At 42.1% G+C, this 25538-nt stretch overlaps 1 protein-coding gene across 7 annotated transcripts in view; it reads right to left on the reverse strand.

The window, feature by feature from the left end:
- The window catches only part of ADIPOR2 (adiponectin receptor 2), a 44302-nt gene extending 19017 nt beyond the window's left edge, over window positions 1–25285 (reverse strand). The window contains exons 1-2 of one of the 7 annotated variants that reach the window (XM_015627801.3): window positions 25190–25285; window positions 2751–2986 (exon numbers count right to left, since the gene is read on the reverse strand). In XM_015627801.3, the coding sequence (XP_015483287.1) occupies window positions 2751–2918 (168 nt within the window). In that variant the 5' untranslated portion in view covers window positions 2919–2986; window positions 25190–25285. Of the gene's footprint in view, window positions 1–2750; window positions 2987–4472; window positions 4606–13649; window positions 13864–15107; window positions 15130–19685; window positions 19773–24786; window positions 24811–24875; window positions 24998–25189 lie in introns of those variants that run through there. The other 6 variants (XM_015627803.3, XM_015627807.2, XM_015627804.3 and 3 more) reach the window with 6 other exon arrangements.
- Window positions 25286–25538: the final 253 nt, after the last annotated feature.

Below are 25538 nucleotides of genomic sequence, written 5' to 3' on the forward strand. Positions count from 1 at the left end.
AAGATGGAAATTAATTCTGAACAACATAATGACATGCTTCCATGCCTTCCTTCTTAGAAAAGACTATTAAAATAATTCATTAAAAATTCATCAACTACTACCTCTTAAGAGCTCTGACTGCTTACTTCTACAAGTGGAGCAGGAAGTGGATATAGAAGTAGGGAAAGGAATCATGTATAGGAGAGTTTGGAGAAGATTTTATATAATTAAAGAGCTGCAGGGTAACAGGAGGCACTAAGAGAACAAACAATGCCATAATATCACAGGATAAAAATACAGATATTTTTCCACTAATACCACAAGTCCTAGCCCCATCACATTTTAGAATACATATTTATCATGATAAAAGCTTTTCCTAAGTCAAAGCATTTAAAAGCATACTAAATGATGATGGTGGTTCTACCACCAACACACCACACCACCCTCATCCAACACTGTTACCATCAGCTGCAGCGTGGCTGCTTGAGCACAACAACACTGATGGAGTGGGCACTACTGAGAGCTTTTATAAACTTAGTTTAGCCTGAGTGCCTGAGCACTGTTGCCACCTAGCCAAGCACTATCCTTGTATGACTGTTACCTGAACACAAACCCCTTCCAGAGCAGAGGAAAATCAGGCTCTGGAATTTTTAAGTGGTGCTAATGAACTAATAGGTGTCTCTGCTGAGAGCCAGAATGAACAGCACAGCAGAAGAGTGAATCTGAGCTGACATTTGAGCAGCAGCTGTGCTGGGGCTTACACCAGGCAGAGGAGGATGTACAGCATAATGTTTTCTCCAGATTATTTGCAACACTGCAGAATATCACATAATAAAGGCCATTTGGCAAGCCAATGTTGGTACTTTTGACAACAAAGTGTTTCAGGATCATCCATTAGAAGCATCAATTATTCAGCCTTTTAAGAGAAAAAACAATCTGAAGACATCATACTAACAAACACAAGAAATCACAGAGGACAGGAATAAAAGGATGGAAAAAAAGAAGTTTAAAAAGCAGAAGGCCATATATGGCAGAGAAAGTGATGCAGATTAAGATGTAACAGCAAGGCCCAAATGGCAAAAACAAATTTCTGTGACAGCACTTTAGAAGACCAGGAAAGAGAAAAGAAATCAAACACAAGAAAGCCAAACATTTGTAGTGAGCCAAAACAAAAAAAAACACTAACTTTTGTTGTATGGATGAAAGCAAAAAATCAAAAAGACAACATGTGTTATGAATGCCTGAAAGAGAGAAAAGTATTTCAACCATTTCACTGCCAAAATGTTAGAATTTAACACTGATTCATCCAGATAATTTCTGTTTAGCCAAGCAAATGTACAGAGAGAATTAAAGCACACAAGCAGTTATGGACTTTTACTTTGGGTATTCCATCCACAGGCTACAGGTAACTCTCATTATTCAACCAGGAAAGTCAGAGACAAGAGTGACAATGGACTTCAAAGCAGATGATCCCAAACACATCAACAGGTCAAGTCAAAATATCTGCTAGCACAGCTCAACTTTTCTTTTCCTAACCAGCCTTGGCCAAGACTTTGCACCTCAAACACGTGCTTCACAACCTTCCACAAGATGGAAAAAGAGTCTGGGTGTTTCCCTTACCAGGATACTGAGAATGTCCTGGAGAAGTTACAGCAGTACAAGTGTGAGTGCATCAGCTTGGCTTACTAGACAGGAATACCAACCCTGACTTCTCATTACAAGAATGCTTGGAACTAAACTCTGTCAGGGCTCCAACTCATCAAGCTGAGAAGGCAAATACCAGTTCTCATGTCAGCTGATCCATGACTGGGCCATGCACATTCCCAGAACTTGTGGCAAATGCAATTACAGCCACAGCCCAACATGCATTAAGTAGCACCAACATGATTTTGCTGCTGGCTAAAACCACGCAGTTGCTGTGACTGAGCTGATACAGTAAACTCATTAATCCATGATAAATTGAATAGAGAGCCTAAGATGAATGCTTCTTCCACTTAACTATGCTGATATCCATCTGAGCATATCCCAGGAGAAGCATTAATTACAGATCTGGAACTCTCTGACCAGAAGGTGCTTTTGTCCAGTGCTTGGACATTGTCTTTGTAGAACACCTAATTAAGTGTTGTGGCTGCTAAAACTTACAAAGGTCCATGCACCAAAACCTCAGAGATATTGCCACTGGCTCAGAAAATCTGTGAGCCACCAACTGCTGAAGCCTGGGAGAGTGTCACAGGCAAGTAACACAAGGTGCTCCCCCAGCCCTGTGCTCTCCCTTGTGAGTCTGTTTCTGGCTACTGTCTGACAGGGGATATCATCCACTGCTCAGTCTCATTCCAGCAAGAATGCTTGCAAACAGATTTTCTGTCCTAATCATCAAAAAGATACCAATTAGCCAAGGTTCTGATTACATGCAGCCAGAGCCAATATTTCTCCTTTCACTTACAATTAATTGAAAATTACAGAACAAAAATCTTGTTGTATGAGCAGCATCTCAGCGAAACACAAACCAGTACAAGTGCCACTTCCTTGAGGACAAAATAAAAATATAAAAGCTGGTAAAGCCAGTTATGCCCAGTCTTATCACCCAAGTTCCCATACATCCAACTGAATCCTTCTGGAATCTTCCTGGCATTATTACAGTTATTTACCAGGCATTAAAAGGTTGTATGCTCATGGTCCACGTTTCTGAAAGTTATTTTAAACACTGAAGCGCTTATGTCAAAACTCACTTTGCCTAGCAAACCTAACAGGTAATCAATCACATAACTTACATTTTCCTGGTCAGAAGACAGTGCTGGCTCCACTAGAAGAAGCCTCTGTTGAGAGCTGTCCTCTTCAAAGGCTGGCTGTGCTGTTGCAGGGCCAGACATGTGTCCTTTTCTGAGCCGCAGACCTGGCTCTGGAGAACCAGCATTATCGGGTTCCGTTAGTTCGTTCATGAGATGCTGGGAGCCTTCTCAAATATTCTCTTTCCTCTTGGTTCAGTTTGGCTGATTATGTCTTGGCTCTGAAAGACAAACCATTTGTGTAACTCAGCTGAAGTTCAAAAGTAGAGTGCAAAAGTTGGCTGGAAGGAGAGTTTGCTTACAAGCTACCCGACAGCTATGACAGCTGCTTTTATATGTGCCCAAAATCCCACAGGATCAATTACACAGATTTCCACACTGCTGGATAATGAATTCTCATCTTGAGACCTCTGACAGTTCCATATCCTAACCCAAGCTAAACACAACTTTGAAAGATGACAGAAAGCGAGCTTCATAAAACAGCAAATCTACAAAACCCCAGTCAGTTTTTCTGAATTATTTCTACAAAATTGCAAGCAGCAGGCTGATAATAATATTTAGAAATAAACTACTTATCACAGGTACTCTATAATTACTGTATTTTTGCAGGTCTGAAGTTCATACCCAAGCTCCATCATCCAGACTAGATTTCACCAAAACTAGGACATTAATTACTGGTAATAGCAATCAAGCAAAGCTCAAGCAGAGCTCAAGCAGCAACTAAATTTAGAGAGACTGCAAGGAGGGCAGTAGTACACAGAGTGATTATGCTCCCCTTGCTTAAATTAACATGGTCACTGCCAGGAATGGGTTTGTACCTTTACTTGTGCAAGGAATTAGAGCAGGCAATTTTAAACATTGTTCATTCCATCAGAGCAATCAGAAACAGGTAATTCCCTCAGAAAACAATAACCTATTATTTGTACTCAGAAAAGTAACTGTATTTTACACTTACGACACTGCAAAAAGGATTCAGGGTACATTTAACTTAAAAATGCTAAGGATTTCATCAAATTTACAGAAAATTGATGTCAGCTGTTAATCTGAGCCCTCATCAATTGGTTACCCATTTGTTTTGTACATCCCTGTGTGGTGTCAAGTTCAGCAGCCAGTTCAGAGAGACCTGTTTGACACTGGCAGCCTTGGGAGGCACAATCTCCAGAGAACTTTGTGACCTGAGTGCCAGAAAGCATCAGAATATATCATGAGGATGAAGCCCCAGCTGAGGCTTCAGAATCACTCTGAAAAACGACCTATTCATTCTGCACTAATCACTGGTGTCATTCTTATTACTGTAGCACCTAAGTGCTCTGATATGACTAACACATAACATTAAGACAAACCATCTGACAAGTTTTAACTTGCCAGTATGCATAATTAAATTGGAATTTTAGTGCCCAATAAAAGATGCTGAAATTTGTCATAATGTAGGAGGGAAAATTAAAAATATAAGATGGGGAATTGATATTGGCAGTTTTGTAATAAAATGTCACCTCCAAAAAGCCAATAAATAATGCATTCTGTCCTTACAGGAACTCATTTCATTTACATATGATCACTGCAAGACAATTCTCAGCTCTGACAAATGGGCTATAGTTAATTTTGCTGCAGCAGTTTGTAATGTTATATCCCCTCAGCTGCCTGGCAATCCTCAGAGGAGAGAGCTGCTAATGAGCAGGTAACAGACTCTGCAGAACTAAATGATACCTCAAGTTGTCCAGTTCAGTATGGCACACTGCTTTAATCACCCAGGATGGTAAGGTGACAATCTGACAGGAGAGCAGATGGCATCCCCACCTTCCTGCTACCTCCACTACAGGGTCAGCAATCTCCATCTGAGAAGCAACATCTAAAACAGCCACAGCTGTTTACCTGGTAAACACAAGAGCCACAGGAGAATTAAGAGGAGCTTTAGCAACATTACACAGGAAGCTCAGTGAAGAACTTGAGCAAGTAGATTTTAAGAGCAGGAACAAATATTCAGAAAGCCACAGAACTGAAATCTTGACTGTTTTTGTCGTATTTCAAGCAGCCAATTCACAATTCTATTTTTAGGCAAGAAACATGAAGACATAATCACACTGCCATTTGGCAAAACTGATGTAAGAAAGGAAAGAGTAAGCAACAACAACTACAGCTTGAAATGAAGCTAATGGATATCTTAATTTAAAAAGCAACCTATAAGAGACAATTTCAGTACAGTACTATGCTGGCTTTGGCTGGGGTAGAGCTAATTTTCTTCCCAAGTTCCCATGACATGGGATGGAGCCTGCCTTTCCTGGGCATGGCTGAACACCTGCCTGCCCACGGGAAGTGGTGAATGAATTCCTTGGTTTGCTTTGCTTGTATCCATAACTTTTGCCTCTCTTTATCTGAACCCACAGCTTCTCTCTATTATGATTCTCTCTCCTGTCCCACTGGGGCAGAGTGAGCAGGCAGCCGTGTGGGGCTAAGCTGCCCACTGGGGTTAGACCACAACAAAAGCACTAAACCAACTTGAAGCTGTAGCTAAAACCAGAAAAATGCAAGTAAGCAGAGCAGCTGTTTATAAACAACAGCTCCACGCAGGCACACCCCCCTGCCTGCTATTCCACACATTTCCACCAGCTAGTCAGTAGAAAGAGCCCCAGTTACTTCCACAGATTGGGCAACTGCATGAGATGTTTAACCAGCAAGTTTTACTGGTTCTTCCCCCAGGCAGATTTAAGCAATAGCATTGTCCCTGTGTGCTGCAGTACCAGGACATTGCCCAACGCCTGGCCTTACATCACCTCTGGGACACAGCCACACAACTGGCCCAACCACGTTTGGCCAAGATGCTTGCCAAAGGCTCTTCTAACACAAGAAGATACAGGAATGCCAAGAGACTTTTACATCAGGCCCTGAGGATTTGCTTCACCAGCTCTCGCTGCCAAGCATTCGCTAAGGTTAAAAATAAAAGATGCACTTCACCTCCAGCGAGTCAGATTTGCATTCAGCAGTAGAGCTGATCATCAGAGCTCTGCAAAATAGAAGTTGTTGTTTCTTGAAAGTACAGTGGGATTGTTCACTGAACTAAAATGTTTCCATGTCATTCAGGCAGGATCCTCACAGTGCTCTAAATACGCTTGCCCTAAATGAGCATGCAAAGGTAAGCAAGATAAAAGCTAATCCAAAAGCATCACTACTGGGTTTTATTTCTTTTTAAAAATGTATTACTGACTGAATGCAAGTGCAAGGTGCCAACAGAGAAGTGCAAATAGCCTGAAATATTTGTTCACAAGAGAAAGCAAGCAATGAAGATTATGAACAGGAAAGGCATAGGTCACCTCTAAGTTCTATCAAAGTTTCTATGACTCACAGTTCAGTGAAGGATGACCTTTTCCTAAGAAATTAAGAAGTTTAAGTATGGTCAGTAGCATCTAACCAGAAGACGATGTTTGAACCATTGTGAGGATATTTACTGCCCCATTCTGAGACTGCACAGTTCACAAAAACTAGAAAACTGAAAGCTATAGAACACTTGAGGTCTTGGAAAATACTGTTTTGTGTCTCACTGAGATTATAAATCTCATAAATGAAGTCCTTCAACATTTTTTGTAGCATGCAAATTAAAGGTTTCATTAAAATTAGCTTCCATTTAAAGAGGAAGTTGCCATTATGACTTAAAATCTACTTAATGATTGCATACATAATATCAGCCTGTAGATGAATCAGTGAGTTCCTGCTGTGCTTAAAATAAGCTGAGAAAAGCATCTATAGAGTTTGGTCTGTTGGGTTTTTTAACATGGAAAACTTCTAAATGCTCCGTCAGCTTTCAGAAAGGACTCAGCAGTTTAATGCAAGCAGGGTTCTAAACACAGCCTGTGAACACAAAATGAGCTTTTGGTCAATTCAGTGTGCTCTGCCTTGCCACACAGCCCCAGAGCAGCCTCAGCTGCTCTCTCCAGCCCCACAGGGACACAGTCAGCACCAGTCTGAGGCTCAGCCTTTCCAACCAGAACTACAAGGCAGCGTTCTTGCAGCGTTCTTCCAGCATTCACCGCAGTTGTGCAACGCCACGGGAGTCAACACCCACAAACACAGCACATTTAGGACACTGCTTCATAAAGATGATAAGGAAAGACTAGTTACACAAAGTTAAGCACCATGGGATAATGCTATTATTCTGTGTATGACACTCCCGAGGATAAGCACTGCAGCCCTTCCAACCTCCCAGCACTCACCTGGCACAAGGACTCATTTACTGCCTCGGCTAAACGATGACACATGGTTGTAAAACAAAGAAAACGCATTAGCAGTAGTGTCTGTCATTAAATTTAAAAGGTCTGTCACTCCCTTTTGAGGAGAAAGCACAGTTCTGGATGGTCAGACTACCTCCCACTACCCCTAAGCAAAGCAGTCTCCCCAGTACTCCCTCCTGTCAGTATGTTCTTTCCTGTAAGCAGCATGAGAATGATCCTCTAAAGGTATTTCATTCTGTCTGTAACTGGTATTTGGAAGAAGAATGAAAACAGCTTCCCCTACAATCCCCTCTCAACTGCCTTACTGGCAGAAACCTTCCTGCTCAGGTATGCAGTGGCACCCACTGTGTGCTCCTGCCTTGCTGATCCCCTCCCAAAGCATCCATTAAAGCAGCATAAACAATGTACACACAGAGGATGATTCCTCCCCAGATAAGCTCATTGCCCTTAACAGACCTTAAGATATCAAAAGAATAAAAGACCATCATGAAAATTTCAGGCTACACATTTCTCAGAACATTCATTAATGCTTAATTTTTAATAAGGGCTAGAGTGCCTGAAAGATCTTGTAAGAGATGCTGTATCAATCCAGAAACTCTGCCTTGCCTGTGTCCATGTGCCATGACAGCCAAACCACACCAGTGGAACGGCAAAGCTGAGTGAAAAATAAGACTTTACCTAACCCCAAGCTGTTTAGGCAAGGCCCCAGGGACAGGATAGGCACAATTCCACTCCTAGAACTGCCAGCACAGGTACAAATGGCACAGCACTTCCACTAGAATCCATGGACAGACTGGTTGGGCTAAGAACACCAGTGATGGGGAATTTAGTGCCTATGAATCAATTCATTCTGGCTACCTTGAGAGAAATAGGGTACACTAATTGAAATGCAGTTCTCTTGGCACATTGTATTTCTACTACTATCTTCTGGTAGTGAGGTTCTGTCACAAGGAGTCCCTCACAAATAGTGCAGTAACACCAACTTGAAACGAGGGGCTCTTTTTTTTTTAATTTTTATTTAACAGTCTTTAAACGATTGAGCTTTTTCAATTCAGGAGTTAAACATTCACAGCTAACATTCCAAATATTCTCTTAAGCTACAGTCAAAAAAACAAAGCAAACAAGGCTATGCATGAACGGGAGGAGAAGGAAATTCTTACAGAAGACTTTGTTTTCTCAATGTACCCTAAAGGAAAAGCCCGAATCAGCCTGTAAAAATTCTTTGGAGGTCATCTTTAACAATGAGGAACAATGAGGAAGTAATCCAACACCTCTTTTCTTGATGTAATTTCCCTAGATAAAGAGGCATCTACAAAACAAAGATTAGACTCCCGCAGAGGGTCAGTGGCCAAAAAGCTGTCTTTGTAACTTGTAAAGTGTCACTGGACGCTTCAGCCCCAGCTATTTCACAGCAGGCTGCAGAGGCAAACAATCAAGCACATTCTGATGCATTTGGATCCAAAGAAAGGGAACAAGCCAGCAGCCTGCCTGCATTATCGAAATGCTTCCATTTCAGAGGATCCCATTACATTGTTACAGCGTTTGTCCAATTTGTACTGCAAATTGGACCCCATTTTTTTAACTGGGTTAAGAGTTATGTCAGAGGTTGGCCCACCCCCAGAGCACAATGTCCGGTCCTTGCAGACTGGATGCCTGCTGTAAATCAGTTCTACTCTCCAATAAACCAGAACCAAGTGAATTGGCACAAAAGAGTACAAAACTGAGAACAGAAGTTCAAGTTCTTTTCGCATTACATTTCACAAATATCCACAGCCCAGACCTAGAAAACTTGCTTTGGGTTCATTTTTCATTAAATGGCTCAGTTTCTCCATGTGAGAAACATCCCATCTTTTGGTTTTTTTATTATTTTACTTCTATGGCATGCTACTCACACCAACTTGTTTCATGGCTGCCAACAACAAAAAGCTGCAGTTCTTCTATGCTAGTAACACTTGGGATCACAGACTGTCTAAAAGTGAAAGACTGAAATGAAACATCACTTTCCTCTTAAGTGAAAATTCAGGATACATACTTTTAGCTACTGCCTCAAGGACATCCAATTCACAAAACTGCTGGGTGAAGATGAAGAAACCAAAGTATTTGGAGCAGGCATTAAAATCCAGAGCTGGACCATGAAACTGAGGTTACATTCCTTTAATTCCTCTACAGAGAGAATCTTTGCATGGGAATGGAAAGGGCACCAAGACAGCAGCAGTCCAGAGGTAAGCATACCCCTACTCTTCCCTCTAGGAAACTTGAGTTTCAATCCCTAAAAACTGAATCAAGATTGTTTACTGCTCAAGAAAATGCTCCAAGGCCTGGAGCAATTGTACAAAAGCAAACACTGCAGCCCTGCTTTTAAAACCCAAGAGGAATATGCACATTTCAGGCTGCAAAGCTCCATAGGACAGCTGCCTTCAGTGCTCCTTACTGGCCTGCATGGACATCTCTTTATTTAGATGCCATCACTGAGCAGATTTAAAGCCTGGCTGGTGCCCAGAGGGGGCAGCTCCACTTTCCTCTGTTTGGGCAATAAGGAGCTCCACTTCTCCCAGCTGCCTGCCCCAGAGGGACTGTGATGTTTGTCACAAGCCTGGAAGGTCCAGGGGACTATGGAAAAGCATTAACCAGGGCAGGGGAATGAGATCATCATGTGCCAGAAAAGAAGCAAAGGCTGTCAAACACGTAAACTGCCCTGGCCTGATGCACTACTGAGGAAACAGCATGGATGTGACAAAGGGCAGCACCCCACCCCAAAGGCTTTACTTTATTATAGGCAGTTCATTTTATTTTCCTAACCTATGAAAAGCTGGCAGTTATCAGCTGGCCCTAACCTTTAATTGTCATATAGATACACACCATGGCCTGTATTAGGACCTGCTGATGAGGGGCAGACCACGCCTGGCACAGCAAACCAAGAACAATAATTTTAACACAGGCCAGGTTATGAAAAGTTGACACTCTTCCCAGTTTTTGGAAGCACCTGTTCTCTAGTTTGATTGATAATCTTGGTAAGATTTACTCATGATGCAAGCATCATAAGGCTCAATAAGCTTTACTCATTTGTGAGCTTGCTCATTAGCGTTTTGTTTTGCTGCCCACAGGTTTGGTTTACAAAATGTTTGCATTCCCATATTAGTAAAAAAATAAGAATGAAGCAAAGTTACTGCTTCACTTGTCCTCAGCAATGGCATTTCTTCAGCTGTAAGCACCACACACTCCTCTCCTCAAAAGCCATAATGCTGTTATGCCACAAGTCAGACAACTAAAAAATCACTATTTTTCTGTAGCAAAAATGCTACAAGAACATTGTAGAAATAGCATCCACATCCACAGATTTCTATCAGTCTAGGATCCAAAAAGTGGTGCATCACCTTTCAGATTCCTTCTCAATAACCAAAATTCGAGGAAAAGAAGCTGATCCACCATAACTAGACTGCATCTAATTTATGCCAATTTGAAGCAGATTTAGTCAAGTGGCTGAAGTTCCACGTAAGATAAAGCTACTTATTAATTACTTTACTTTCTTAATGCAATAGCCAGAGAGTAATTTTGTTTTTAAAAGACAAATATTGTTGAGAGTTAGGAAAAGCTGATGTGAACCTTTAGTCTCCCCTACATTTAGTGGCACTCCTTCAGACACAAACTCTTTCCTGGTAACATAGTTCAAAGTCATCCAGAATTCTGAAACAAGACCAAGGACACTGGTATCCTAAGACACCACTGATGCAATTTAAAAAGTAGAAATGTCAAGTTAATAGTTTTCTTTCTACTGTCCCGTGACTAAGGAGAGATCTCAAAACACCCAGAGTAATGAGATTCTGCTAAAATGAAGTAGGGCTGTAGCCTGAACTCAAAATATATCTGCAGGTCCCAGACCAAGAGACTCACACAAATTGTCATCTCACTGTGGTTTCTCTGACCAAAATACTTTCTGCTAGTACCACTGTGTTCCCCACAGAGGTTCTTGCTGCAGTCTGTGGTCTAACCAGTACAGCTATCCCAGTGTAAATTCTAAGTTTGAAACAGTTTAAGAGCATAAACATGCCTCATGTTAACTAACAAGTAATCAGGAAGCATTTTGTGAATATACATGTTAGATGTTTTCCATGACTTAACATCACTTACTGGTGCATTTGGACAAACATTTTGGGATGGGGGGTTGTATGTGTGTGAGATTCACATCTCTTTCAACTCAAAAAATCCCTCAAAACCAGAAAAGCTCCCCAAACACACAATGGAGTTGAGGAAAAAAACTGTAAATGAGCTGTGAGGCAATGAGGAACACTTACCTTCTAATACTTCAGTGCTAAAAAAAATATCCTTTCCCTACTTTGCCATCCACCCTTTGTAACAGAGCTTCACTGCTTGCTAAGTACAGCAAGGACTGGCTGTAACATTGGATTAGTGACAATCAGCACCATTACAGGAAAATAAAGATTATTTTTTCTGTCAAACTATTTACAGAAGATGATTTACAACATAAAACTCCAACAACAGCAGATTAAGCAAAAAATTCCTCAAGGGAAACAGACACAAAGTTTACACTTACGAAAATCTCTTCTTACAAAAGCGGAATAAAAGGCTTAATTTCATATAAACAAAGTTGAAGTTAGACATCCAGGTTGCCTTAATCACGGGTAGAGTACAGCATTTACTCTAATTATGAAATTCACAGAAGAAAACACAGCATTATGTGAAGCATTTCCAGTAAGCAATGCTGGATGTGTATCATAGTTCAGCACTACTGGCTACCCTCACACCTCCACAGGTCCTTACAGGGCAAGGTAAGATAGGAAAGACAGGATTCCTCCAGCCTGGAGCCCTAAGAGGGTCAGCAACACCTTTCACTTGCAGGTGGCATGCAGGGATATGAGCCCATAGAACAAGGGAAAACCATAACCATGCAGCAATGCCTGTGCCAGCAGGAGCCCACGGCTTTAGCAGGCTTCCTCTGTAACTTCAGCTTTTGTGCAGTTCAGCAGCTTTCCCAACTGCCCAGATGCCATTTAATTTTCTTTACCTTGGTGTGATATAACCTCTAGTTATATTCCAGAGAAAGAGGAATTTACAGAGGTGTTGAGAAATAGTGGCCTAGTATGACACCAGTGGAGAAGCAGGACACAGTGCACAGGCATGGGATGTGAGACAGATATGAGCCTTGCCACCAGGAGACCCCACAGCTAAAAAACTCATTAATGCACAGTTTAAAAATGCATCCTGTACCTGGGCAAACCTGGATTTAGGGGTACCAAAAGAAATTGTAACTAACATACATAAAGGACATCATCTATAATAAATTTAGAGAGAACCTGAAGCTTTAGATCAATGAAGAAAGAAAAGAGGAATAAAAAGTGTATTAGCAAAGATACCAAGGAAACTCAAGTGGATCCTAGAGAGGGAAAAGAAACAGACAACATCCACATCATGCTCTTCCCAACAAATGACTCCTAGGGCTGACAACCTCCCTCACCCTCTCCAGCAGTCCAAAGGTGCTGATCTAAAGACCCAGAGCAGAAATGGAAAGGTGAAAATAAATCACAGAGAAGGGACAGAAACCAAAAAGTCCACGTGTTACAATTTTAGCTGCATTTGGTAACATTTTTGTGTATGTAACTGCAACATTCTGCTTAGAATCATTAGTCAGACCCTCCTAAAGAAAAATTGAGTCACAGTGTTAAGATTCCCATTGTACCAGCAATAAATTCTTGGCCTTACTTGCATGCACGGTACTTTTATAAACAGACATGCACAAGGGGTACTTCCTCTTGGGCCATAAACAAGAACATAACAAAGGAGAAGGAATGCAAGACCCCATCCATTGTTTTCTTCAAAGTGTTACAGGAAAATCACAATAGAATAAGGTCTGAAAGAGCCCCAGGAAAAGCCACCAAATGGGCCACCTGAACTGGTAACACTCTCTGCCCAGGGAGGGAACTCTGTGCTGGGGTCACCTGTCAGTGTTGGTTCGTACCTAAGAGCCTTTCATACATGTTCACATGTCCCTACAACAGCAACTAAACATAAAACAGTGAGCCTGGCATTCCCTGCCTGTGCTTTCTGCTTGCAGAAAGACTCTCTAGATACCAGAGGAGACATTTCTTTAAGAAACCTTAAGAACAGGAAGGAAACATGGCTGAGTTGATATGCCTTCACGATCTTAAGAGTAGGAAGGGTAGGAATTTCAGTTGATTTCCTGGACAAGGGCCCAGACAGAAGGAACACAAGCAGAAAACAAGAACTGGGTCAGCAAACTACTGAATAGTTATTTGTCCTAATTTTCAAATACTTACTGAAGGTACTCTTGCTCTAGCCCAACTGCATCTGTAAGGGGTGTTAATACATGTAGAACTACACAAAGAAACTGTTCTGGAAAGAAGAAAATAATACTTTAGGCTGACAACACCTAGTGCCAATGGAGTTAGCAAATAAAGGATCTCATGCTAGGATGAGTTTGTGCTCTCTCTGTAAGAAAAATAAGCTACCTATTGTAATTTTGATGTGAAGACAAGCTACTGTATCCATGGTTGTGACTGAGATGCACCACAGCTCTTTAGATACACCTGATGTGCACAGACAGACAGACAAACAGACAGATAGAAAACACAGGCCAAGCTTCTCAGCAGAGGCTGAGTGTTACATATAGAAAGCAGCCACTAACCTGTATGCCAAAGATGGACTCAGCTGAATTCTGTAGCTGAGAACTCTGTACAGGGGCTCAGATCTGAACAGAGCAAAAACACCACCTTACCCCCTCTAATCCCCAGATACACCTCTAGGGAAAGCGTGTATTGACAGCACAGTAGTGGTACACAGGATTTGGGAAAAAAGGAGACACTGACAGGCTGCAAGTCCTAAGGAAAGTCAATAACCAGTGCTGTGAATTTAATACATTAGAAAAAGCAGAAGGGAAACCTTGGAGGACCTTTGACCTGCCCAGATAACCAGGCAAGTCCTGACGTATGTAGATAAGCAAGCAGCTGTAGCTAAGTAAACAAGTGAAATAAGCCTTGAACTTAAGAAATACAAAATCTGATATCTACTTTTAATATGTGCTAGTTAATATGTAATAGTTCATGAGTTTTACACCACATTTCACACATTTACTAATTTATTTGAGAGAAGGTTTCCTTTGTGATAGGAAAGAAAGCTTTACGTGAAACCAGAGATGACCACTCAAAACTGCAGTTAAAATTTCAACACAGCACAAGGTTTCCTAATCTTTGTACCTACAACAACAGCACCATCCCAAACAACAATAGGAAAAAGTGAAGACACCAACCACTGCCCATCAACCCAGGCAAGGTCACAAAGAGTTAGCACATCAGCCTGGGCAACCTCAAACACAAGAAAGTCATTTTTGACAAAGCAAGAGGCAAACCTTGGAGTTTGTTGCTACAGGATGAGGATTCACAGGGAAAATGGACAAATAAACAAGGTAAATCCATCAATGGTTATTAAGCATGTGAAGTCTCATTTAGCTCTAAAAACCTCTGAATACCATGCATCTTATGCTGCTCTGTCTTATGTTGCTTGCACATTCATGCTCAGGAGCTGTTTTCTTCCTTAGGGGATGGATATCCTCACTAAAAACTCCCTAAGAGAGTCCTCTCTGAGGAAGAACAGCAAAGGGCCTAATGCATACAAACAAAATAAAACAGGGAGGAAATCAAATTATTATGAGACAGAAAACATAAAACCGTGTAGAAGAATGGATGAGGGCTGAAACAGAGAATTTCCTAGGGACACCAGGCAGAGCACCCTAAGAGTACCAACAGCTCCCAAAGGCACCCAAGAAGCCAGCAGGCACTGCCCTGAGAGGCTCTGGCCAGCAGCTTACATAAGAGGACAAGGGGACAGAAAAACCCTACAGCTGCCAGGTTTCTGCCTTCTCCCCTGAATGGCCAGCTTGGCAGGGACTGGTGGGTGGCCCTGCAGCTTGGCCAGCCTTCAGATTCCAAGGGTGTGAGTAGAAAGGTCAGGGGCAGAGCACAGGCAAAGGGCCAGTAAGAGGTGCTGCAAGCTGGCACACTTGGCAGCTGCAGGTCAGGATTTCACCCTGCAGCCAGGGACACAGCAGTGAGCACAGCACAGCTCTCACACTCACAGGAACACTCACAGCTCTCAGGGACACACACAGAACCTGCTGCTGCTCTCGTTGCTCCAGGGAGGTCTGGTCACTTTGAGCACGGCTGACACACGGAGGGGCAAGAAAACCCAGCAATCTGAGGCACAAGAACATAAAGATGTTTCTGCAGCAGGGCCTGGGGGTACACAGCCTGCTTGGATTACACACAAGAGGGTGCTCAGAGAGGCTCAGAGGGCAGAGCCTAAAGCAACTGCTCCACAATGAAGGCAGAATCCTGAGCCAGAGGTAGTTTTACTAGTTTATGTTACAGCTCTCCTGGAATTTCAAATTTCAATTAAATTAACTTGCTTTTTTCCCCAAGACTTGAAGAAATCAAAACACTCAGTGTGCCCCAGTTTTCATTCTTGCATACAAGTTAGATAAAATCTGTTAACTATGATTTTTAACTTCTTTCAGGGATAAACTGTCACACAGCAATTTGATGTCACCGATTTCCACTGATAAAGTCAGAACAGTAGGTGCAAATGGAAAAGAAAAAACTAACCCAAAAACCCCCACCCCATACAAAAAATTAAAAAAAAACAACCCAAACTCACAAAACTGAAAACCAAACAAAATAAACCCTTCAAAATTCATTGCTACAGTTTTCCTCCTTCAGGGGAAAAGAATGACATCTTCCAGTCCTGACTGGTTTATATTCTCCTGCAGCTCACCTCAACACAACTCCAGTTTGGAAACCCCACTTGTCACACCACAGAAAAATTCAAATTTCTCCTGAGCCTCATTTCTGAGAAATACAAAATGGAACAATGAAACAAACAGATCTGGTACCTTTCACATGGAGTAACACATAAAGCAGTTATCTTAACCACTGCAGTAATTTTCCCCAACACACCAAGTATTCCTGACTCTAATTTGTTACTGCTCTCTCACAAACAGCTATGCTACCTGTGAGGAAGCATAGCTCAACTTCTCTCACCTCAAACTCCTCCCTGGTTCTTGATGTTTGTATTCAAGCTTGGGAAGATTACAGCCCAAGATTCCTACAAGAAAGATGTAATCAACACGAAGGCTTTTTCTAAACAAAAGGAAACTAAAGACTAGGTAATACATTTACAGAGAGAGAAAAAATAAATCCAAAGAGTATGTGTCCTACGCAGCAGATTGTAAACATTTACCTCACATTGGATGACAAAATGCATGCATTCATCTAAATTAACATCCTTCCATTTTTGTAAGCTCACTCACCCAGATAACTTTGACATAAACTCCACACAGTTACAGCTGAATTGCATAAATATGCATCAGCACAAAACCAAGGAAAGCAGGAAATTTTCAAGCATCTCCACTATATCATTCTCTACAAAATGTTCAGTTTAACTCCAGATATCATATCTTATCCAAACTCTCTGCCAAACAAATCTCTGCCTCGGTACTTGTTAAAGCTGATTTATTACTGTCAAATACATTAATCTGCATGTTAATCTGCCTCAGGTCACTTGAAGTTAGTGAAAAGGGACCTTTGTCAAGCCATATAAAATGTTGCTTTTGGTCCACATGGGAGTTTGAAATCAGAGCTTGGGAAAAAGCCTCTATGACATAAATATTACAGCATGAAAACACCAAGGAACGCAGAAGACTTTTCCTGTAATCCACTTCCATTTTCTCTGCTTCACTTCATGGCATGTTGTTAAAGCCTAAAAATTTCCCTAAATGAAGGCTGAGTTTATCTTAGGATCCTGTGTTGCTGGAGTTGTAAAGCACCAGCACGACAGCTTCAATCTGACATTCATTGCACTCCAGTGGAGGAGGGAAGGCTTGTAATTTATACAACCTACTTCATCCATACTGCAAGTAGTACACAAGGCAGAAAATCTGGCTCCAACATTACACACACTACATTATGTACAGTGAGTGCTGGTAATATTTCTTTACAAAGCCTTACATACAACAGTTTAAAACCTCCTCAGTTGCATGGCTTCCTTATTCAACATTTCCAACAGAAAGCAGAACTGGTTTTCACTAGCAGACCACTTGCTTCCTAACATAATCAATTCTCTAGACAGCTTACCAGACGATCCAAGATTTCAGTACAAACAAATCAAAAGTTCAAAGATGAATAAAGACTGTTGGGCAATCCCTAAAGAGAAGCAGTTTTAACATACACATCCTGCACGTTTGCTTAGCAACTGGATCACATAAGCAGCACAATATATTGGTACTGGTCTATTACCTGTCACATCCCCTGAGGAAGCAGTCTCGGATGCAAGCAGCAGCAATGAGTATACTCCCCACCTTTCCTTTTTATGTTTGCCTAGTAATTAAATTTTAAGTGCCAGTAATTCTCAATTGCTCCATCATTAGCATGACTAAATGTCATTCCATGATAGGAATTACACAATTATGCTTTGGTCAACCCTAAATACCACCACTGTTACCTGTGACTCTGACTGTTGTAACAAATAACATGCTTATGAACTGTTCATTTATTACAAAGACATTACTTCCATTACTGTCCAATTCACGAGTCCCTTCAGCTTGAAACGAGAAAGTGTTACCTCAAAACAGGATCTTCAAGAAGGAAGCACTGAGCTTTAAGGAAGTTTTAATGTTTACATGTGATAGTCTCTCAAAATGTAATGATTTTGGGTGTTTAGAATTACTGGACACATCACACTTCCTGCTAAAAGAATAGGAATGTGGAACTGTGCCTTTTCAAGGATGGCCTTAGCCTACAGAAAACACTCATGTGAGTCTTGCAGATAAGCCCTCAGGCACTTGTATAATAATGAACTATTGAAGCAGAGCCAAGACATGAGTTTTCAGAGGGAAACAGTCATGGGTTCTGCGATCATGCTTTGTTTCTCACAATGCCTTTACTGTGATGTGTAACAAGGGGCTGTTTGATCCAGCTAACTGATCCAGAAAAAGTCAGCTGGAAAGGGCTCACACCAAGGAATGAAAACCTAATGTGCTTTGAGAGCATCTTGTACCACCTTTCTAACAGCATTTGAAGACTCGGCTGCTCCCAACCCAACGCGTGCCCCGCTTACTCACAGTCCTGCAGAGCTCTACTGCTACTCAAGCCTGACCTTATCTGAGTGCTGGAGATTGTGGAGCATCACCTCCAACAGCCTTGCACATCACCTCCCTTTGCCCACACTGACCCCTACGTACCCTGGAGTCCTTCCAAATCAGTTGACACCACTGGCATTTTCAACAGCATCACGCGCTGCTCGGCTGTTTGCAACACAAACATCTCTGCCAGGGCTCTGGAACTTGGGCAGCTTCTCCTGCTGCCCATCAAGGACAAGCTTAACTTAAAACCCAGCCTGCCTTCAAGGCAATCCTACACTTAAACTCCAGAGCAGAGGTTCAAGGCCAAGTTAGAAGAGTTTTACAGACTAAGAAACTAAAACAAATAGCCACCTCCACAGACACTTTAGCAACAAGTCACTTCCTACTGGATCAAAGGTTTCTTTTGTAACCCAGAAAGATTTAATATTTTATTACTGACATTCTTTCTTTACAGTCCTGGTTGATATGAGAACACCAGAACAAACAGCTATGAAAAATCCTAACAGAGAGAAAGGAGGCTTTAGCAAATTATACTCTGTGTTTCTGGGGGATGAGCAAGAAAGAGAACAAATAATTGGAATATATTTAAATAATATTGTATTTATCTTTAAATTTCCTCCTCTATACCAAAAATGTCTTTGAAAATTGCCCCTTGAGAAATACTTTACAAATCAAGTCTAAGCTACCTAGCAACTTCCTTCCCTGCATTAGTGAAGCTCATAAAAAGAAAAAGATTTTTATAAGACATCTATTATATACTATTTCTGTAATGCTGCAGATTTCACATGGTTGCCAATTATTAAAATGTCACAAAGCAGGAAGTCAAAGAGCAGTTGCACTTAACCATGGACATTAAGATAACCATGACACAAGCCTTTTTCAGCATCCTCCTTCTAGCTTGGAATATATAAAGGTCAGAAAACCACTAAGTAAAGCTTTTGTTGACTTTGTTATGCTTTTCTCAACTCTCAGAACACTCACCTCAGAAAATAATCCATTTTGTTCCCCACAGAAGGTACAGCAGGCAGAAGGCCAACAGTTGGCACTTTGTCACATAGCTACTTTAATAAAAATTATTAATAGGCTCTTACTTTTATTTCTACAATCATGTTCCATTAAAACAAAAAAAAACTATTTGCCTAAAAGATTGCTATTGAGAACAGCAGAACATTGCTGTGACCAGCTTTGCAATGCCATACACCATTCTAGGGAGTACACAGACACACAAATAATTCTTAAACTAACACAATTTGCAAAGCACATTGTTCTTCATGAGCAAATTGGCTGCATCATCCCATAACATCTGAAAGGACCAGATTCCATCACCACTAACTTACCTCCACAGCTTTAGTATTTGTCTAAATAATACATGCCCACCAATTCCACCAGCTATGGAGACCAACACATAAATTGAAGTATTAGAAAAGAAAACAGAAAAAGTGAATCCTTCAGTTTACACCAGGGAATGGCAACTGCTCAGTCCCAGGAGCAGCCCATCAGGAAATGCAGTTCTTCATGACAAAAGCATACCTAAAGCAGTCAGCTGAGAGATGCTGAAATTCATGTGACTCTTCATCCCAAATCCTGCTAGTCAGCCACTAGTTCCAAATGCTGAAATCCCTTTCCCTGCAGCTAAAAGCCTGCCAGGACTCTCAGGACTGAGGTGCAGCCAGTCTCAGCTACACTTTTCAAACTTGGCTTTTTCAAACAGCCCCCACCCCTGTCAGGGGGTCATGGACTCGTTTCTAGTAGAAGCAAGAGTTAAAGATTAACTTACAGAATTTTACCATCACCTAAAGGAATTTTACCATTCAGATTTAATCTAAGTAGCCAGAGTTGGTATTTGTTCTCAAAAGACAGCTTTTACTGCTTCTGTTCAACTATCTCATTTCCATCATAAGCTCTGCATTTTACAAAAAACAGAAACAATGTACAGACATATGTGATCTTCAGGTCCTTATCATGGACTTGATTTGGACCTTACCAAAATCTAGTATCACCTGCCAAATAATTTGAACAAGAAATCAAAGGAGCACAAGACTAAGTGCCTTTAATGAAGTCTACAGAATTACATGAAGAAAGTATTTCATATAGCAGGAAGGCCCATGGCTCCAGGAACAGCCTGTTATTCAAATATCCATAAACATCCTATTTATTAACACACACTTATGACAATATTTTGAGAAAAATCAAACTTGACAAGTAAAAAACATCCATCAGTAAGGAGCTAAAACAGGAACCTTGCCAGAATGCTGTCATTAAAACAGAGAAAAGCCCACTAAAGGCTCCTACCAGCAAAATGACCCTTATCAAGAAGGTGTAGAGCTGGTTAACACATCCAGTGATCTAAAAAATTCCACAGCCCATAAATTGTCATCCTCTAGACCAAAACAGAGCAGCACAATTGTCCTTGGCTTCAAACAAAGAATGGCAGTCTCTGCAATCCTATAAGTAGATGGAACCAACATGGTGGGGGAAAAAAGCATTTAATTTGATTAAGAAGGAGGAAAACTATATGAACAGATATGAGAAATGGCTTTGGTGTACTTGTGCTAGAGCAGCCTAGTGACACCTAATCTCTGAATACACACAGCTGATCACAGATACCCTTAGAAAAACAACCATTCCACAACAACAAACCACTCTGGCAGACAGCAAGCCTCTTACAGGGTCTATTCAAATGCAGGCAACATTTTAACTTTATGACATCTATATCTGGTGTACGTTTGGTTTTCACCATTAGGTGAGAAACATGAATGTTCAGTATTTTGAGATAAAATACGTGCAGAAAGAGGAGAATAAACAGGGAAAAAAAAAAAAAGAAAAAAGAAGGAAGTAGCCTTTCCTGTAGCAGGTTTGCAATGCACTTAAATGTGCTGGCAGAACACTGAAATACCCACTCTGAGTATTCAGACATGACTTTCAGCCCATTCTGTGAGTAAATTGTCTGCTCTCTTGCCTACTGCTGTCTAAAGGTACCTCAGAGCCAACGATTACAGCTCTGCCTGTTCCAACACTTTCCTCCTGTAAATAGTGCCTGACTATTTTCTGTTCTCACAAGGGCTTAATTAGTCCTGTTCACAGAGCTCTACAGCAGCTGGCACATCCCAGCAGACTCCATTCCATTTTCACAGCTATTGAAACCCATCTGAACCACACAGCAGATTTTTCTACACTAACAATTACACGTCCTGTGAAATTTACCTCCAGCTATATGTTTGAAGACCCCTTTCTGCAGTCAATTGAACCACAGGACAGCCCTGAGATGTCCCAAAATCACTGACACACGTGCAGATCACACAAGTCCAAAGAATCCTGCCTGGTCAGATAAAGAGCCCCTCTTCTCCACCAACAGAGCAGCAGAAACCTGCAACTCCAGAATACATGAGAATCAGAAAGCAAAATGCTATTTAGACGTATAATATTTGCTTTTCCTATTTCTGAACACCTTAATTTTGCCAACTCTCTTCAAGTCCTTTTTTCTATTTCTCAAAACAAGTAGCAGCAGCACAAGCTGTGTGGCACCTCCTTTCCTGAGAGAGGCTGCCTGCTTATCAGCACACCAGCTGCCACATCCCAACATGCTGAGCAGCCCTCTGGAAACAGAAAGCTTCCCACCCTGTCCTGAAAGGGAACCTTCAGGTTCATCCTCAAAATGCACTAAAATTGTATTTTTATATCAAACTATTGAGACAAACTTTCCAGAAAATAAATGTCATCACTGGGCAAGCTCAGTTTTATGGTTACATGATGGTAAAAGTCTGCATCTCACACAGAAGGCAGGAAGCTGTTCTCTTCAAAGCTCTGTAACAAGAACTATGTGAAAACAACTCACCTCCCGCTTCTTATTAGCTTACACACTGATCTGCAGCATCCTGCTTCAAAAGTCAAATGTTCCAGTAGTAGGACAATGTTCAAATAAACAAATGAAAGTTAAATATGTTTTCACAAACTAGTTTCCTGAAGAATCAGAACTAGCACCTAATTTGTTTCTGTATCCTTAATTTTTGAAAACCAGTTTCTTTGTTCAACAAAAGAAGAGCAGAGGCAGACAGCCACCACATTAAGCACAACCAGCTGAAATACAATGTCTCGTAAAAAGACAAGGCATTTAAAACAAGTTTTATCAGAAAACAATAGTTTAAAATAACAGCCCTCCCCTTAAACACTGTCCCAAATACTTTTTCATCATCACCACCATTATCTTGTGTAACGTCTTTTCAAATCTACCAACACCGTCTGTCAGAAAATTCACTGAATGACTCAGACAGACACTTTCGAATCATAAATACTCAAAACTGCTATTTCCATTTCTGAACTACTTCTGTTCAAGGATTTGAATTGCTGATGGCATAATAATCCAACGACCTCCTGAAGTTTCCTTATCAAGATTTTCCTCATGCACAAATACCATGTCCACTGACGAAAGCAAGCCTTGTTGCTTTGCACAGTGGCTTGGACAATATGGTTATGTAATCCAAAACCTGTACAACTTGCAAAATTTTTTAGTGCCTAATAGTGAGTATCTTTCGTACATGAATGCTTGACACAGCTCCTTGAACATGCAACTGAAGACATGAGATAACAGCAGAGATCCAAGCATTAAAATCACTGGCATTACATGCCCCGCCAATTCCCATTAATTTTCCTTCATCACAGCTCTACAGAAACGCTTGCCTAGAGCAAGCACAGGCTTTCCAAAGCCCAGCCTTCTAATCCTGTGCCTAGGAGTCAGGTTTGCAGTCTGAATTTCACCCACATTGCCAAAACCACTGGTCACTAGCCACTTGCCAAATTCACAGCAATGTCACTAGCTCAACAGCACTGATCCAACTCCATTAGGGTAAAGACTGGGGGAAGGGGGTGATGGAAAGCCCCATGGCTCTGGCTCTCTTGTCCCTTTAAGACAATTTCAGCTTCTACACCCACAGCAGTTTAAATCTATATTTGAGAATACACATTTAATATATAAGAATTCATTGGAGAGGTTTTCACCATGAAAGGTTTTGCTTGAAGAAGTATGACAAAAGCACACTCTTGTCCTTCACACCACATTATGTGTTCATATCTGATTTATGCTCAGAAAGCATCATTTAGAAAACCTGGGCTGGGTTGGGATGCAGCTTTTAGCTCCCCCATCACTTTTTCTGATTCAGTTTTCCACATTAGCAACTGTCCTCCATGGCTTTCACAGCAAAGCTGCCAACAACTTTATTCACAACCATATTTCGTTGTCAGCTCAGACAAGGGAATCATTTCTGTATTTTATCAACTAATCTTATACCTCCAACACAACAATGACCTCCTTTTAAGCTTACAGTCTTCACATAGGCTTAAGTGCCACAGAACAGATGAAGTTCACACATTATTAATAAGCTATCCCTATAATTCAAGAACCACACCAAGAAATCTTCTTCACTGCAACTGGCTGGCAACCCTACAGGAAAAGAAAAAAAACTAACTCAAAATACAAACTTCCTTTTTCCTATAAACAAGGCTAGGTCACATCCAAAGATAACAAGAAAAACTGGCCATGTTTCATGATTGTGCTGCACCCATAACTCCATGACACATCTACTTTTGTTGATTACAAACATATTTTCCTCTGTTACAGCAGCTACCACAAATCTGAAGTAGTCTCAGTAAGGTTCTGCAGCAAACAAGCACGTCCACACTGAAATACTACAAAAAGATCTCTGAAATCTGAGAATTTTTATAAAAATTCTGAGACTGCTGGGCAGCACAGAGCTCTTCACCAACTTCCAAAACAGAACAGAGCCAAAATGGAGCCAGAAATTTGATACTCCCTGACACTGACTACAGCAAGGGAGTGAAAACAAGAGTTAAAATTACACTCTAAAACATCAACTCTTGAAACCAGATTATGCCAAGAAGGGTTTGTCCAGAGGGCTTGGCCAGTTTCATAACATTTGATCCATTATTTAAAATACACAACATGGTTGTGATACACAAGGCAATTCAGCTGCCTATAAAACTTCAATGCTGCATGAAGAACACGAAGTTTCTTTAAACTAGGGGTAACATCTAAAAGCTCTTCTGCTGTGTGACAAGTGCATGACAGTTTACATACACAAAGTGGCAAAGCCCATATGACAAAAACATTAAAAAAAAAGTTATAATTTAATATTAATGGTTTTCTCAAAACAAATGCCCACACATCTCCTGAAGCCACAAAATCAAGTGACTTGCAAGGCTAAGACAAACACAAGAAGCAACTAACACTGCTTGAAAACCCCAGCAAAGAACAACAGCTGTCATCTCTTCTTTGTCTTCCAGGCGATTACCATATGTTTCCAACTCTTTGTTGTTCATCCCAAGCAAACAAGAGATGAATACCTGATTCTTTCAAGGAAAAAAAAAAACAAAAAAAAAACAAAAAAACCCAACAAAACAAAAACTAAACAGAAAAAAAACACAAAACTTTTTTTTAAAAGTTTCTTCTGGTGCCACTTGAGAATATCCAAACCGTGGTTACCCTAATATCAAATATTTATAACACATTATCTACTGTTGGTAACCCCAGTGTTTACAGATACGTGCACTTCCAAACACTCAGCCGGCAGAAAGGGTTCCCATATTGTGCAAGCGGAGGAATTATTATTTACATTACCTCCGTAAGAAGATTTCAGGCGCAGCAGCAGATTTCCCTGCCCTGACAAGCAACAAGTGAGCGGAAGGCTATAAACAAGACCCACTTACGGTGCTCTTGACCCACTTAGAGCGCTGCACCGGCCTAAAGCCTCCTCCTGCGGCGGCGATTCTCCGGGCTCCGCCGTGCCCCGGAGCCGCTCGCTGCCCGCAGGCTCCGCTCGCCGCAGGGCCCGGCCCGGCCCGGCCCGGCCCTCCGCCCGCCTCCCCGCCCCGGCCCGGCCCGGGCCCCGCCGCGGCTCCTCCCGCCGCCCCGAGCAGCGGCCGCACGCCCGGCCGGGCACCCCCGGCCCCGCGGCAGCGGCCGGGCCGCGCAGCCCCCGCGGAGCGGAGCGGGCTCCGCGGCTCACCCGGGGCTCGCTCACCTGGCAACGGCCGGCGGAGGTGCTGCCGCCGCCCCCGTCCCGCGGCCGCCGCTGCCGCCGCCGCCCGCCCGGCCCGGCCGCCGCCTCCTCCGGCCCTACGGCGTCACCATCGCACGAGGCCGCCGCCGCCAATGCGGGAAGCGCCGCCGCGGCTGCGCGCCCGGCCCGGAAGGACGCGCGGCGGGCCCGGCCCGGCCCGGCCCCTCACGGAGAGGCGGCGCCGCGGCCGCGCAGCCGCGCCGAGAGCGGAGCGGGGACAGCGACCATCCCCAGCCCTCCCTCCTTCCCTCCCGGGAATGAGTTCGGGAAATCGGTGGGGAAAGAGTTCTGAGATAGCGGGTCCAACCTG

The sequence above is a fragment of the Parus major genome, chromosome 1A (assembly GCF_001522545.3).
Source record: "Parus major isolate Abel chromosome 1A, Parus_major1.1, whole genome shotgun sequence".
Classification (NCBI taxonomy): domain Eukaryota; kingdom Metazoa; phylum Chordata; class Aves; order Passeriformes; family Paridae; genus Parus; species Parus major.